This window comes from Pleurodeles waltl, chromosome 2_2 (assembly GCF_031143425.1).
Source record: "Pleurodeles waltl isolate 20211129_DDA chromosome 2_2, aPleWal1.hap1.20221129, whole genome shotgun sequence".
In the NCBI taxonomy this organism is placed as follows: Eukaryota; Metazoa; Chordata; class Amphibia; order Caudata; family Salamandridae; genus Pleurodeles; species Pleurodeles waltl.
Window position 1 is genome coordinate 1,121,391,711 of NC_090439.1, and position 16,371 is coordinate 1,121,408,081.

At 48.4% G+C, this 16,371-nt stretch overlaps 1 protein-coding gene across 3 annotated transcripts in view; it reads left to right on the forward strand.

Annotated features, from left to right (window-relative positions):
- RECQL4 (RecQ like helicase 4) overlaps positions 1 to 16,371 on the forward strand; it is a 235,129-nt gene that overhangs the window by 161,566 nt on the left and 57,192 nt on the right. For all 3 annotated transcript variants that reach the window (XM_069220936.1, XM_069220938.1, XM_069220937.1), the window contains exon 22: positions 11,079 to 11,265. In XM_069220936.1, the coding sequence (XP_069077037.1) occupies positions 11,079 to 11,265 (187 nt within the window). The remainder of the gene's footprint in view (positions 1 to 11,078; positions 11,266 to 16,371) is intronic.

A 16,371-nucleotide genomic window follows, 5' to 3' on the forward strand; every position in this document is an offset into this window, starting at 1 on the left:
AACTAACTTGCAAGAGCACTGAGGTCAGATTCTTCCCCAGCACCCAAAGCGTGTCTCAAAGTTGAGGAGCAACCCCCCATGGCCAGAGAGAGCAGTCACAGCCAACTCGCCAGAATTCTATTCACACATTCCTTGTGGGACGAGTCCAAGTCATCCTTCCTCCTGAAGTTCCTGGAGCTGAAAGCTGTTTTGCTGGATTTTAAGGCCTCTCTTTGAGCGTCCAGTATCCATGGAGTTGACATTACAGTCGACTTCTACACAGAGAAGTGGGACACTCGCTCTCTGCACCTCGGACTGCCTGGCAGTGAACGTGTGGCAGTGGTCATCCCTTCACCATATCGCTGAGATTCAAAACCAGTGAGCGAGTTGACTCAACAGGCATCCCCACTTCCCTACAAGTAGACCTCGATGTCCGCATGAAGGCCTTGAGGTACCCTACCATAGATGTTTCTGCTGCTCACCACGACTACAACTGCAAGCAGTTTGCCATATGGATAGGTAAGTGTGCAGGAACACTGGAGTACAGCCAGGTGTTGGTTTGGACATTCCTAAATTCCTTACGTCCAACTTGAGTAATTCTGAGAGTCCTTCAGAAGATCAATGACCTCCCCAGATGATTGGTTATTTTGGTCGGCCCAACAAGGAAGTTTAATTCTTGGGCATCATCCTCTTCTCCAGATGGGATGCACTGACTTACCCCTTTTACATAACCTGCTGTCTGTCGATGAAGGAAACTTTTGTTACTTTCTTCAGTGGTTATTCGCAATGTCCTTGTAAGAACCATGGGAGTTTCAGTGGCATGGGTGCAAATTCTGTGCACACTCGCATCCCAAGCAGTAGTTTGGGTAAACAATCACGGTGTACACTGGGAAACGTCATAGATTTGAAAGTCAGTTAGTATGACACAATAATCACACAATTGAGTTCAGTGACAACATTACTCTAGGCAAGGTAGATGTCTTATTTACCGCAGAGGAATGAAAGTTAAAGTAATGAACCAGGATGAAACACAGGACTCTGCACCTTCCATTCATGCTTTAACTATTTAACATTGGCGTTGATGCCATATATTATCCTATACCCAGGGGCCTGGTTATGGAGAATCTGTTGAGTGCAGTATTGTTCTCCATGTTCCTGAAGGAGTAATTGTCCATGGTTGCCCAGGCAGACAGCACCCTCCTAAACAGCACCCACACGATTTGGTGTTCCTGAATGGTCGATGCTGTCAGCTGCTCTTCCAAATCATTCCAAGAAACCCCTCAACAAACTGTTGGCAAAACAGTTGACATGTTCAGCACAAGGAACCTGCTGAAGTTGGTTTATGTTTGAGGTGTCTTTTGCAGTGAAGTCATGATTCTTCAGTACTGTACTTTATGTCCCTTGGGCGTCTTGCATTTGTCTTTTCCACTGCTCCTTTTGTCTTCTGCAGAGGTACAGTAATTTTAATCTTCTACTTGTGGTGCCTCGTTTCTGTGTCAGGCGTGGTCCCCCATGTATGATGGAGAAAATGGAGCATGTCGGTGAACCTCTTGCCAAGTCTGTGCTTTCCCTCTGACTGAGAGGGCATCATGTCTGACAAAGGGTATTTTCCCTGTGAGCCCACTTTCTATGAGCCATTACCTGTTCGCCCCAGGAATGATTCGCTGAAGCCTTTACTCCTATTGTTTCACTGCTACTCCAGTGAAAAGAGTTTCTAGAGTGTATAAATAGCAGTTGGCCCCTTCATCCTGTGGCATATTTTTTGCTGCAGTAAATGACCTTTTACAACTGCACCTTTCTGCTGTGACCTTGAAGTCTGTCCCTCCTTTGATGCTTAAGCCCTTTGGGAATGCTAGGTAAGTTGATATCACTTTTCAATCAGTGAGCCCACTCCAACTCTCACACATTTCCACCGCCACCCTAACAGTGGCGGCCAGCACTGTCTGGTCTTTCTGCAGCAATTCCACTTGACAAGCCCAACAACTCTCCCGTGAGGTGATGGGGTATAATTTTTTCTGAGTCTGCTCCCTACAGTCAGGACCTCTGTGATAGGAAGTTCTTGAGTACAGACTGCCTTGAGAGGGCCACGGTGTGCGCCACATTACACAGCATTGGCAAATATACAACTGTACTTTCCTATGAAATTGGGTGACTGCAGCTAACCATTAATCTAAAACACTGCATACAGTCTGGCAACTCTGGAAATTACTTCAACCTACTGCAAAGTGGGGGGCGTGGCCAAGGTGCCGAAGATGGCGCACGCATAACCCCCTAGCACCGGAGGGGTCTGCATTTATCCGATTATATCGAGCCGACCCGAGTGCAATCGGGGCTGGAAAAACGGCGGGGGCCTGAAGGAGCCTACAGGGGTGCCACAGAATACTGTTGGGGCCCTGCCACGCTGGCACGGAACGAGCCGGCGGATTCCTGAGGTCGCGGCCCACCACTCGGCCGGAGCCCAGGACTCGGGCGCAGACCTGGACCGGAGCTGGCGGCCGCCTGGCACTGAAACGGGGCTGAAACGGCCCTGCTCACCGAGCGCTCGTAGTCGGAGAGGAGGATCTGACCTCCTTGGAGTAGGCCGGGGCGGTACGGCCCGGGCCCTTGTGGAGACACGGCGGCTTTGGGGTGAGTCCAGCGGCAGCCAAGACCGCCGCGAGCGACTGCGCCCAAAAGAACAGAATACACGGAGGCTGGGGGGCCGAGCAGGAATGAGGGGGAGCGGGCCTGAACTGATCTGGGCCCGACCCGCGAACGCGCCCATAAAGACCCGAGTGCGGCACTCACGGATCGACTGGGGGCCCCAGCCGGTGCCGCGGAATAAAGAAGACTCCTCGGTGACAGCTCGAGGGGGAGTGCCGCCGGCCCCTGAGGGCCTGCCGCTCGGCCAGAGATCGGGACTCGGGTGTGGGCCGGGGACCGGTGCCGGCGGCTGCCCAGACTGCAACGAAGCAGGAGCGGCTCTGTTCGCCGAACACCTGCGATCGGGACCCCCCTGAGGTGAGCGGGGGCGGCAGGCGGCCTAGACCCCCGTGGAGGCACGGCGGCTTTGGAGGGCACGGGGCAGTAACCGGGATTGCCCTGAACGACTTCGCTCAATGTGGTGCCCGGAGGCAGAGGGCTGAGCAAGACCAGGAGTGAAGAGGAGCAGGCCTGTGCTGGCCTGGCCTGAGCCCGGCCCGCGATCGTGCTCATAAAGAGCCGGGTGCGGCGACAACAGATTGACTGGAGGCCCCGGTTGGGCCGAGCGTGCGCTCCGCTTTACTGAGGGGCAAGGTTGAGGACCTCTAAGTAGCAGATCGAGGGAGAGACCCGCCGACCCATAGTGATGAATTGGGCAGAACAAGACCATACAGTGACCACATTGCTCAGGTCGTGGTTGAAACGATGGCCTAGTGAAAGTGTCGGAGGGCCGATCGAGACCTGATTGGAATACGGAACACAAGGGCCGTGCTCGGAGAGGCGAAATTAAAACGCCAAAACAGACAGCATCGGAACTAGAGGGCAGCTCCCCCTTGGGGAATGAAGAGAATTGGGCGACCCACAAATCCCAAGCAGTGTGGCAACAAAGGCGGTCGCCAGACGAACTGCGGACCGGCGGCGGGGCCTGGGGGAATGCTTCGCTCTGCGGTGAATGCCGGAGGAAATAGCGGCCGAGGCATCAAAGAAGTAAACCGAGGATTACAGGAGACACGGGAGGAACCTGGTTGGCGCCCATCTGAGACCAGGTCCGGGCCTACGACTGCCAAGGGACCGTACTTCAGTGCAGGGAGAGCCTGCTCATAGAATCAAGCCTGCGTGCTGTGGGTGCGACCCCCCCCCGCCCTCCCAGCCGATGCCCCCCAAGGCTAGACACAAGAAGAAAAACATGGATACTGGATCCCCGCCAGGGCACACGGAAATGGAGGATCAACCCCACTCACATCCCAACGTGCAGGAAACACTAGACAGAATATTAGGAGCGATTGAAGACACAAAGACCACAATACAACGAGACATCAACCAAGTAGCGGTCGAGGTGGGCCTGTTGAAAGCAGACCACCATAAACTGGCGGACAGGGTCAAGGAAACGGAATCCACATTGGCAGTCATCGGGCCAAAAAAGGAAGACCTTGCAGCCGAGGTGACCTCCCTGGCATCCAAGGTAGCGCGACTTGAACAGAGCGGAGGACGCGGAAGGAAGGAACAGGTGGAACAATGTCCGTGTGGTGGGCCTTCCCGAGGGGACCGAAGGAACCAACATGGTGAACTTTCTGGAGAAATGGTTTAGTACAACGGTTGTACCTGGGTGCCTGTCACCCTTCTTCACGCTGGAACGAGCACACCGGATGCCTTCGGAACCTCTCGCTCCTGGCAGGCCGCCAAATTGCTGCATTACAAAGACAGAGATACTCTTATACAGAAAGCTAGAGAGAAGGGCCCATTTAGAGTAGAGAACGGAGAGGTGACGCTATACCCGGACTATACTCTGGATGTTCAGAACAAATGAACCTCCTTTTTGGCAGTCAAAAGGGCTCTCAGAGACGAGGGGATCCAGTATTCGTTATTGTATCCGGCCAGATTGAGAGTGATACTGAAGGGGAAAACCACTTTCCTTCAGACACCGGAGGAGGCTTGGGAGTGGCTAGAGAAACGGGGCCCTCGGGCTGAACGAGCAGCTGATGGGAACGCGACTGGAGGTCGGACTCGCCAGGGCGAGAGGGCCCAAGAGTGGCCCGAGACTGGCGCCAACACGAACACAAAAAGAAAAAGGCAAAAGGTCGGCCTTGGAGGCGGCGGCCCGGGTCGGGAACGGGGCTTCCCCCTCGGGGGGCTGAGAAGAAGACTCAGAAGAGACAGTGTTGTCCTCGGATGGGGGTCTGAACGACGCAGTACGAGCTCCCAAGGTAACACCGCACACTGCTGACGAACTTGGATAAATACGACACGAGAGGCCTCGATGCTAGGGCACGGCAGGGGAATGGGAGGCCCCTCCGGACCTGGCCACGCCCGAATCAGTACCTCGCTAGTCCAAATAGGCTGGCGAGAACTGTAGCTACATGGTTGAACAATTTGCACTGTTGCACGTTTTTCTGGGCTACCTGCAGGTTTGCAGGCGCCCCGGGGTTGGGGAGTTGGGGTTTATGGTTTCAGGTTATCATGGCTGAGTGGGTGGTATGGTATAGCGATCACATAGGTCTGATCATGGGAAGGAGTATTCCGGAAGCCCGGGTGAACCAAGGGCACGGTCATCAGACTACTATATTAAAATGGCTGACTACAATCTCTTAACATGGAATGTTAGGGGGATGGGCACTCCGGCCAAGAGGCATAAAATCCTCACTTTCTTAAAGAGAAGAGGTGTGCAGGTGGCAATGCTGCAGGAGACTCATTTAGTATCGGGGGAGGTGGAGAAGCTGAGGCGCAGATGGAGAGGACAGGTGTTTGCCACGGAGTACTCAGCTTACGCGAGAGGGGTACTGATATGGGTCAGAGCTGGGGTCCCTCTAAAAGTGGATTCATCCAACATAGACCGGCAGGGCAGATTCGTGATAATCGAGGGGAGGCTCCATGGTATTCCAATTGTCATGAGCTGCATTTACGCCCCCAACCAGGACCAGGTCCCCTTCCTAACAAACCTGTTGAGCCATCTTACCCGTCAGTGTACAGGAGAGCTACTGGTGGGAGGGGACTTCAGTGCAATACTAGACACCAGCATGGACAGATCAGTCCCCCCACTACAGGGCGCCGTGTCTACTAAGACAGCCAAAAAACTCTGTGAATGGCTGGACGCCTGGGGACTAGTGGATATCTGGAGGGAGCACCACCCACAAGACAGAGACTACTCGTATTATTCAGGCCTCCACCGACTACACACTAGAATCGACAGAATGACATGCACGGCGGGTCTTGCGCGCTATATGACTCGCTCCGAGTATCTTGCCCGCACATTGTCAGACCATAACCCCTTGCTGTTGACACTAAGAGTCTCGGAGGACAGGCCCCCAATACCGTCTTGGAGACTGTCCCCCGGAGTGCTGGAGGACCAGTCATACAGAGACACCCTCCGGAGCCACCTGGCAGAACATATTAAGATCAATAATGGATCCACCCCATCTAGGGCCACAGAATGGGAAACACTCAAGGTGGTGACGAGGGGCTTCTGCCTGGGTCAATCAGTGGGGGTGAAATGCACACTTGAAATAGAACTGTCCGCCTTAGAGAGGAAAATACACTCGGGAGCTGAGACAGGACCTGGAAGATCAGGAGAATGAGGAGTATAGTCAAGCTCGTAAAGAGCATTCCCGGATTGTAGAGCAGCTTAGATGCCACAGCATGCAAAAATACCTAGCATCAGTACAATCTGAGGAGGGCAGATCGGGGAAGCTTCTGGCGTGGTTGGTGCGCCCAGATGGGGGTGGAGAACCCATAACGAGTGTACAGGACAAAGAAGGAATAAGCAGACGCAGCCCAGGCCCAATTAACGATGCATTTAAGGAGTATTATTTGCACCTGTACAGGAAACCTGACGTCCTGGAGACGGAGACCTTTGAGAATCATCTGCGGCAGATTCCTCTCCCAACCCTGAACAGGGCAGAGAGAGAGAGCCTGGGGGGTCCTGTAACAAGGGAGGAGATAAGCGAGGCCATAGTACGGTTGGCACCCGGGAAAACACCTGGTACAGATGGCCTCCCAATGGACTTTTACAAAAAATATAAGACACTACTGGTGCCCCAGATGGCGGAGGTGTACGCGGAGGCTCTCCGCCGGGGGGGGGCTACCGTCCACCCTATGGGAGGCATTGGTGGTGCCACTACCCAAGACAAAAAACAGGGAGGCATCAGTGGCTGACTTTCGTCCTTTATCAATGCTGACCAGCGATTTTAAGATTCTCAGCAAGGTCTTGGCTAGTAGATTGCTTCCCCTTATGCCCACATTGGTCCATGCAGACCAGAACGGTTTTATACTTGGCTGTAGTAACTCACTAAATTTAAGGCGAATGTCAGCTATCTTATACATGCATAGGAAAGAGAAACCTCCTGAGGGAGTCTTACTGGCAGTTGACTTCGAGAAGGCCTTTGACTCGCTTAGATGGGACTACCTCAGAGCTGCGATGCTAAAAATGGGTTTGGGGGAGGACTGGGTTAAATGGGTGGACCTACTATATTTATTCCCACTAGCCAGGGTAAAGACGGGCAGAACAATATCCGATACATACCCGGTATATCGGGGAACCAGACAGGGATGCCCCCTATCCCCATTGCTATTTGCACTGGCAATTGAGCCATTGGCAGCCCGGATGCGGCAGGAGGGAGTGGGCAAAGGAATTGAATGGGGACCGAGCGAACACATTATTTCCCTATATGCTGACGGCATTCTGGTGTACCTAAGAGATGGAACCAGTGGTCTCCCTTGGGCTCTGGAGATCCTGGAGGATTTCGGAGAGCTGTTGGGACTCCGCCTCAACCGAGGCAAAACATTTGTGTTTCCCATACTGCCAGACTGCAGTCCCCCCAGGACATGTCCGGAAGACGTGAACTGGGCCCCACGGACCTTTAAATATCTGGGCATCCAAATATTCCATGAGTTAGATGACCTTCAGGATGGCAACCTAGATTAGTCCCTCCGCTCCCTGCGCGCAGCGGTTGGGTTCTGGCGATCACTAAAACTAAAAGTAATGGCCAGAGTGGCATTATCCAAAATGGTCATGCTCCCTCGCCTCCTTTACTACTTCACTAATCTACCATTATGGATCCCTTCGCAGTGGTTCCGAGAACTAAACGCTTTGCTCCGAGAACTAATATGGGACGAGGGCCGCAGGCGGATAGCACTATCAACTATATGTAGACCATCACGGGTGGGTGGTCTGGGGGTGCCCGACTTTGAGGCATACTACCTAGCGTCTCAACTGCAAAGGATGTCCGGTTGGGCGGCGGGCAAAGGACAGATGGATCTGCTCACTCCCCACGGAATTCTGGACATAACTCGAATAATAGCACGTATGATTGAGAGGCGGATTGCCCCCATTGGAGACAACCTAATGACTAAAGTCGCAATGTCATGCTGGAAGAGATGTACAAAAAGGACGGGAACGGGCCATCCCTATTCACCGGCGTTACCGCTATCGGTCTTAGTTGTAGACCCAAGGGGGACAAGCTCCAGAAGTCTGGGGTTGGGACCATGGACCAGAGCAGGAATAGAGACGGTGGGTGAGCTCTTCAAGGAAGGGGTGTTAAGAAACTTCGATGACTTAATGGGAAAGGTGGTCCCCCGGGGTCAATTCCTTTTTTTTGGGAGTCTTGTACATACTCTGAAAAATCACTGGGACACGATCAATGCAGAATCCACGATCCACGGAGTATTACACCCCCTTCTGACATTAGGCGAAGAACCCCACCTGATTGCTAAATTATACCGGGCACAGGTAGATTGTGCACTCGATCCCCTGCGCTCCCTGAAAGAGATGGGAAAAAACGATAGGACACGACTTATCTGAGACAGAATGGAACACGGCCCTGGCATACCCTCTGGGGATATCACGCAACACTCGCTTACAATATATCCAATACAACTATCTACATAGAACATACCTCACTCCCCACCGACTAACCCGTATATACGGGGGAACTCCGAGGAGTTGCCCCAGGTGCAGTGACAGAGAGGCAGACTTCGACCATATGTTGTGGAAATGCTCAGTGTTACAGGTGAGCTGGACAGCAATGACAGCAGTCATGACAAGACTATATGGCACGGAACTGCCGTTAGCCCCCGATATATGTTTACTGGGCCTAAAAACAGATACGATACGGGGTAAGGTCGAGAAACGTTTTCTAGACTTTGCACTGGCCCTTTACAAAAGGCTGATTACAAGAGGCTGGAAGGCCTCCAGCCCCCCCTCGCTAGCTGAATGGGAAAACTATGTCACGAGATGGTCCAGAGCCGAGTTACAGATCCTGAAAGCGGAGGAAGCAAAAGGCATCAGACAGACTCCCATAGCCCCAGAATGGGAAAACTTGGTGATAAAATGGGAGGACATAAGGAAAGGACCAATGCCCCCCAGTGCAGAACACACAGAAATAGGACCCTGAGTGAGTACTAGGATGCGAAACTAGCAGACCCCAACGGTACTAACACGAGAAGTAGGGCAAGAGACTCTGGGAAAACAAGCAGCCAAACAAACATACCACCAACAAATATCAGACAAAAAACAAGATGACAGGAAGAAAACTGGCTGACAGCAAACACAAAAGAATAATAGGTGAGCGACCAAAAACAGATAGTCATCCCCCATAGTAATAGTTGCAGTAATAATATGAGAGCCATCAGTGTGAGACCCTCCAAGCAACTTACACACCACCCACGAACAGCCTCCAAGATTGTACATAGTTTAAAACAGGGTTAAAGCTGTAGCACAGACACACAAACCGTAAGGGTACCACAAAAGAACAATGAACAGAACCCCTAAGGACATGATAGCTAATAAGCTAGAACTAGGAGTAACACAAATATGAGGCGGACCAAAACGAATAAAAAGCAAGACATTGCATATATGCAGCACTCAATAAACTGATCGATATGTTTCGCTTTATAAGTTAAAGGAAAGATATGAACAAAATGTACCCAACAATATATGAATGTATGTATGTACTGCAAAACAGCGAATCGTTAATTGTTAATAAAAATATATTAAAAAAAAAAAAAAAAACCTACTGCAAAGTTTCCTCATCAAGATGGTCAGAACATGCCTCAGGGACTTTTTACATCTTGGTGGACACCATAGCTGCCTGTCATACGTATGTATGGTTTATAAAATGTATTGAGTGGGCTTGGAGTCCATCTCCTTCATTTTCTTGTTCAGATCTGCCTCGTTTAGCCACTGTCTTGAGACATTGTCAATGAATTCTTATATCAGCCTAGAAGAGTATTTCTCTCTCATCCTTTGTTGTTGGAAAACCTCATTCAAACAACACACTGTTAGCCATAATGACATCTTTGTCTCACATGTCCATTGTATATAAAATGCGTTTTATGTTTTCACTTTGGCAGTATTTTTTATGCTTTTGTCATGACTGGATTCCACGCCAGACCCAAACATGCCCTCACAATTGCTTTTTTTTAATCACATTATATGTCCATCTTGGGGTCAGGGCCATCCCGAAATGCTAAACAAAAAGTAATTAAGAGCGGTGTGTACAGGATTTATGCATTAATATGTGGTTACTTGATTAAAACTGCCAGTATCATACCAGTGCTAATACCAGTACCAGATCACTACCACCGCCATACCATCACCACCGCTAATAAATACTATTATCCCTAATACCCGCACCAATACGGCCATCCCCACCAAACAGCCACTAACACTACACCAGCAATACCAGTACCATAAATAACGATAGCACCAATATCACTACATCCACAACACATTAACCAATACCACTAATACCACCACCAAACATCATCTGCACCACAAGTATCACCACTGCAATGTTTCGGCAAAGCCAAAAGGTCTGGCTTTAATGTGTATAGACATGGAAATATCACTGTGTTGTCACATTAAACTGTGCATATTGCCCTTGCCGCGTTTGTTTTCAGTGGCATAACAATAAAGGTGTCAGTCCTAACCTCTGCATCATCCCAACCATCTCCCTTTAAAACAATGAAACAAATGCACTTGTAAGCAGTAAATGTTTATTCACCATAAGCATGTTCACAGTGAACCACACTACCACTTGCCCACATATTCTCCTTGTATCCATGTGCACTCTACTTCACAGTAACTTTTTTGGGGTCAAGGTCTAATGCGTGGCTTGTGTCAATGTACACTTTTCTAAATTGCAATTTTACTATTTTTTGCATTTGAGAATGCTTATCTAACATTGTGTGAAGTGAAATATGAGAAAAAAGCATACAATGGGAGAGGATTGCATTAAATGTCCAAAGGCTCGGTTGTGTCCCTTCCACCCTATCCAGAGTAGCTGCACATTGATTCTCCTCCGCTCAACAAGTATTTATAGTACATTTCTTATGATGCCTTTGTGAAACATTGTTACTCTCTACATGGTTACAACGTTTAGGAAGCATGCACCTTTGCTGCAGTCTCTGTGTTTCTGCCGTAGGTTTCCGAGGCACAGGCAAGAGCGGTGTTTTCTGTGAGTTCAGTAACCTCTCCTTCCACCTGCGCTCCTACGGCGATCTCTCGGACCAGGAGCTGGACATGATCTGCGAGTTTCTGCACCAGAAGGTGGTTACTCGCGAGAAGGCTGCGCTCTACCAGCTCCAGGCCTGCTTCAAGGCGTTCAAGAGGTGAGTGCTGCCCTTGAGTGCTATATGCTACCCTCATGGCCTGTGGGTGGCTAGTGTTTAGTGACGGGACCTACAGGCCTGCTTCAGGCCATTCCAGAGGTGAGTGCTGAGCTTGAATGTCAATGTGCTACTCTCCTGGCCTATGGCTGAATAAGTTCAGTGTCTGCTCCTACAGATCTGCCTCATGGTGGCAGATAGTTATGCCTAGACAATTTATTCAGGTGAGCCAGGTATTGCGGAACAGCATTCTAAAGGTGGACACCTGCTGAAGGCTTTATTCCATGGACCACTGTTGTGCCTTCCATGACTTGCGTAAAATGCCAGTTGAGTATGCTCTGACTTTTCATGCTGCAGGGCAGGTTATTATTTCAGAGTGCCCCAGTGGTGAGCACCTGCTGATATTATAGTACAAGTGGCTGCGGATTTTCAAGTCCCCTTCAGTGTGGCATTTGTGTATATTCTTGCAGATTATGCTTTGGGGCATGGCAGGTTTTTCAAGACATTCTAGAAGGCGGCTGTCAATTTTGGTACTAGGATGGAATTGCCCAGAAGGATTTTAGGCACATTTAAGTATGCTCAGATGGTGGAAATTCGTTCGAGGAGGGCCTCAGGAGACCTGTGGTGTGAGCTGTGATTTGCTTTTTATTCAAAGCACTGCCCTTGTGAATGGAGACCTGCTACATCACTCCTCCTACCCTTGTGCTTCAGGACAAGGGTTGACTGCTCCTTGAGTCGAGTGTGATTCTGGGGACAAAACCTACCTTGGAATGAGGCATGTCTATAGCTTGGAAAAGAATGCCTAGTTTGGCAGATGTGACCTATGGCATTATGCAGGTCTGCGTGCGCACCATCCTTTATATATAGGGAGCTTAGGATCTGCTTTATTCAGTCAACTGAACACACGAAGTTTGCAAACACATCAGGACTGGGCATGTTATCGTCTCCAGCAATAGATCTTTGATCCATGCATATATTTTTGAATGACTGCTCATCGCTCTGCTGGGAATTATTGGTGTACGTGTAACACAGCAGTGAAAAAGACTTGTATTTAATATGTTTATCTGTGTACCTCACCCATCCAGCTTACTATTTTTTGTATTTTGTCTTCCCAAAAGGGTAATCAGGTTTAGCTGTGTTCACAGGAGTCAACTAAGATTTCTAAATCTTAAAGATGCAGCTTTTTCAGCTCTTTGGTACAAACATGTAATTAAACTATCAATTTTTGAGAGTTACTGTTATTTCTTTACTAACTTTTTCAGATGTGACTTTTAAGAAATTGGATTATTATTTGGGGCGGGTGACTACCCACCTCAAAGAATAAACTCAGCCACTGTCAGAGTGAGCCCTCAAGGTTACTAAATTAACTGAGCTCAACACCTAGTAGGTAATGCACAGCAGACCGCATTAACGTAAGCTTAATTTAGGGCAACATGTAGAGTATTTATGCAGACCCAAACAGCAATAAAATCGAAATGCAAAACAAAAATATCAAAATGAATCAGAAAGATAGAGTCAAATTTAATAAACAAGATAACACCAAAATGATAAAAATCCATTAAGGGGGAAGCTGAGATGTGAGGTTTTTTTTAAGTTTTAAGTTGGCATTGTGCCAAGAAGCATAAAGTACCAATGATAGTCAATGGTCGTGGAAGACCGGGACCTAGACACAATCGGACGCTGACTGCAATGGAGCATGGGTCCGATACACCAACTAGGTTCGTCCTAATCAAAGAGTTTGCCTTCTGGCTTTAGTCCTGGAAGTCCCAATCCACCCCTGCAGTGCACTTCTAAAACCCTCAGGACCTTAAGGGTGGCACTTAGAGACTGGCAGAATGTCAAGGCAGAAGCCAACAGCAGAGTCCAGTCCTGGTCCGTTTGCCTCAGGTTAGACGGGCAATTCAGGAGAAGGCCTCCTCTAGCTTGTGTCCCTGTACCTTTAACAGGAGGTCAGCCTTAAGACCCTTGGAATCCATTTTGTCCTGGGTACAAGAGAGAACAGGCCCAGTCCTTTAGGGCTCCTCTTACAGACACTAGGTCAAGAGCTTTTCTGATCTTCCTCATGCCCAGGAGTGTTCTGAAATGGGTGCTTGGAGGTGCCACATTTATGCCTGGCACAAGCTAGTAAGTGGGGAAGGGCTACTTGGCACGTTCTAACCAACCCACTGTGGGCATTTTCAAGATGGTGAAATTCTTTGCCACACTAAACGTAAGATCAGAGGGCTGGGGGTGTATGTGGAGAGTACAATGGTAATCCTAGTGCTCTCCCACATCTATTGATAAAGTCCAGTTTGGGGCAGAAACAATATCCTTATTAAGCCTAGAGGCAGACATCTGGTAGAACAAAACAGGTTTTCCATTTGGATACCCAAGAAATATTTTGGCACCCCTTTTCCCTTCCTTTCAAGTGCGCCCCAGTGTTATTTCTAAACCCAGTAGAATTATCCAGCAGGATTTGACATCCAAGCAGGATTTGAAACGCTAATGGCAAAAAGAATGCGAACAGCCCCACGCTGCATATTCTGCCACGTTCAGAGGCGTCATCTCTACCCATTAAGGTCAGCCTATTGTTTGCTCCTGGGAATCATTTCTCACCTTTTTCACAGATATTCCAGTGCCAGTTACTGTCAGACGTGGGAGACCACATGCCAGTTTAGCCTCCAGGAAATTCAATCTTAGAAAAAGTAACTTTCTAACAGTTGCTTTTGCTTAATAGCTATTCAAAATCATACTTCACCATTAAATTGGATTTTTAATAACTGTTAAAAATAGTTGTTTGTTTTTCTAGCTAGATCCATTCCTGAGATACAGTAGTAGAGTTTTAATATGTACTATGGTTTTCTGCATAGAGCAGCTAGGCCTGCCACATTGAAAAATAGCTTTTTGGTATTAGTCACTGTAAGAAAATAGTAACATTTAATATCCAAAAAGGGAGGTTTTGGCCTGTCAAAAGGGTTTATTTTGACAGGCCAAATTGCAGTTTTTTCACTGCGGCTGTCAGGCTACACTGGTAGACCTAAAGCATTGTTTGCACTGCCATTGGATTGGATGGCACAATATGTGCTACAGTCCACGGGGGGCATATAACATCCAAGTCCTGGGTACATTTTGTGCCTTATTCTAGGGACCTGTAGGCAAGTTAAATCTATTCTTTAGGAATATGCCAGTCCTACCATGATAAAAGGGGAGCACAGGAACTGTACAACTGGATAGCAGGGGTAAAATGCACAGAGTTCTAAAACTAGTAGAAGGTCCAGCAAAAGCCAGAAAAACCCAGGCTACAGGAGGTGTCTCTTTTGCTCTCGAAGGGTGCAGTTAAAAGGATATCGGACTTGGAGAACGTTGGAGGGTTGTTATTTCTGCTACTTCCTCGTCTGGAAAAAAGACAGAGGCCTCAGACTTTTCTTGGACCTCTGATCCCTGAATGCCTTCTTGTAAAAGGACAAATTCAAAATGCTCATGTTGGCTCAGATCCTTTCTACTCTTAACGGGACGTTGGATTGTACTTGTGGACTTGCAAGACACTTATTTTCAGATACCTACCCTGCAAGGGAGGTAGAGTCCAGAGGCCTTTGGTCTCCAGAGGGCATCTAAAAGCAATGAGGAAAGTCCTGGATTGATCTTTTTGCCGATTTCAAGCACAAGGGGGAGGTAGAAGCTGGGCCGTGTACTCACTCAGCTTCCACAATATCTCAAACTCACATCAAGAAAGAGTTGGGGCATCTGTCTTTGTGCAACCTACATGGACAATTCGGTTGGATTTTTTTAAGGAACTCTCACACACTGAGTTTTTAATTCAGTGGCATGCTTCATCATGGAGTCCTCCCCACAGATACAAATGTGTATTTGAGCAGCCTCAACCTTGCCAGTCCAAGGGAGCTGTTTGTATGGTGCTTTTTGTAGAGGGAAAAGGAAGTAGAAGAGAGCTCAAGTTTAAAATTATCTTAGAGTGTGCTAGCCCACCTGGCGTGTCTTCTATCCCCTGGTCCCTAGACAAGTTTAAAAACACAGTTTGATGCTACCAGTGTTACATTTTATACTCTGCATCAAAAGTCAGATCTACATGTTTCAGCCCTAGTGTGCCCTGACTGGGTTACTTGGCTTTCATCAGGGCCAGAGTTCCAAGATCCCTCACACTGAGTTCTCACAGTTAGGGGCTGCATTTTTTCTAAATTCATGCAGTCATTTTGTGTGCTAGTATTTCCACTCATACATTCATTCTTGCATGCCACAAACTTACAAAACCTTCTGAGGCACTTCCCCAGTCTGGTCCTAGAGTGTGAGAGAAAAATCAATGTTATTTTTCACTATTGTTGACACAGTTGTTATGAGTTTCCTGACGAAATCAAGTGACCCAGGTGTCCTATTGATTGTTGTGACCTTGGCCCGGTAAGGCCTTTTTAGTGAATACTGTATAAGGTTGTCAGCCCATTCAACTTTTCTCTGGCTGACAGATCGACCGTCTTTGTTTCAATTGTCTCTTGCGATAAGGTTTTAACACATGTTTCCTCCCAAACTGTTTGTGATGCCACAGTGGACCCTTAAATGGATCTTGACATTCCTCGTGTGTCTGTCTTTAGTGCCTGTGCATAGCAGCTTGAAGCGACTCCTGATCCTGTAGACTGTCTCCCTAATTGAGATTACTTCAGTTGGACTCATGAGTGAACTTCAGGCACTTTCAATGTAATCTCCGTGCACAACCTTTTTTCCATAAAAATTGGTACTGAGAACTCAGGGTGCCTGTCATTTATCTGCCAGGCTATGACTTGGACATTGGTGCATATGCCCAAAAGGTATTAATGTTTTGAAAGCCATGGTAGCCTGGATTGACACTTCCCCTGCTTAGTTCTGCAAGACGTTTTGGTCTGAGCCCACTCCTCAGACCCTCCACCTTTGGGAGATAATACTTTTTATCTATTTTAAGGCGAGAAATCGGTAGTTAGATGTGTTCATTAGAAGAACAAATTACTCATCTTCATTAACGCTCTTTCTGGAGGATACCGTATCTAACTGGAGGTTGCTCCTTGCCCTTGCTCCTCCTTGCTGTGTAGATTGGTCGCTTTTTACCATCTAAAAAAGTTCACACGTTTGTATTCAGCACATTGCTAC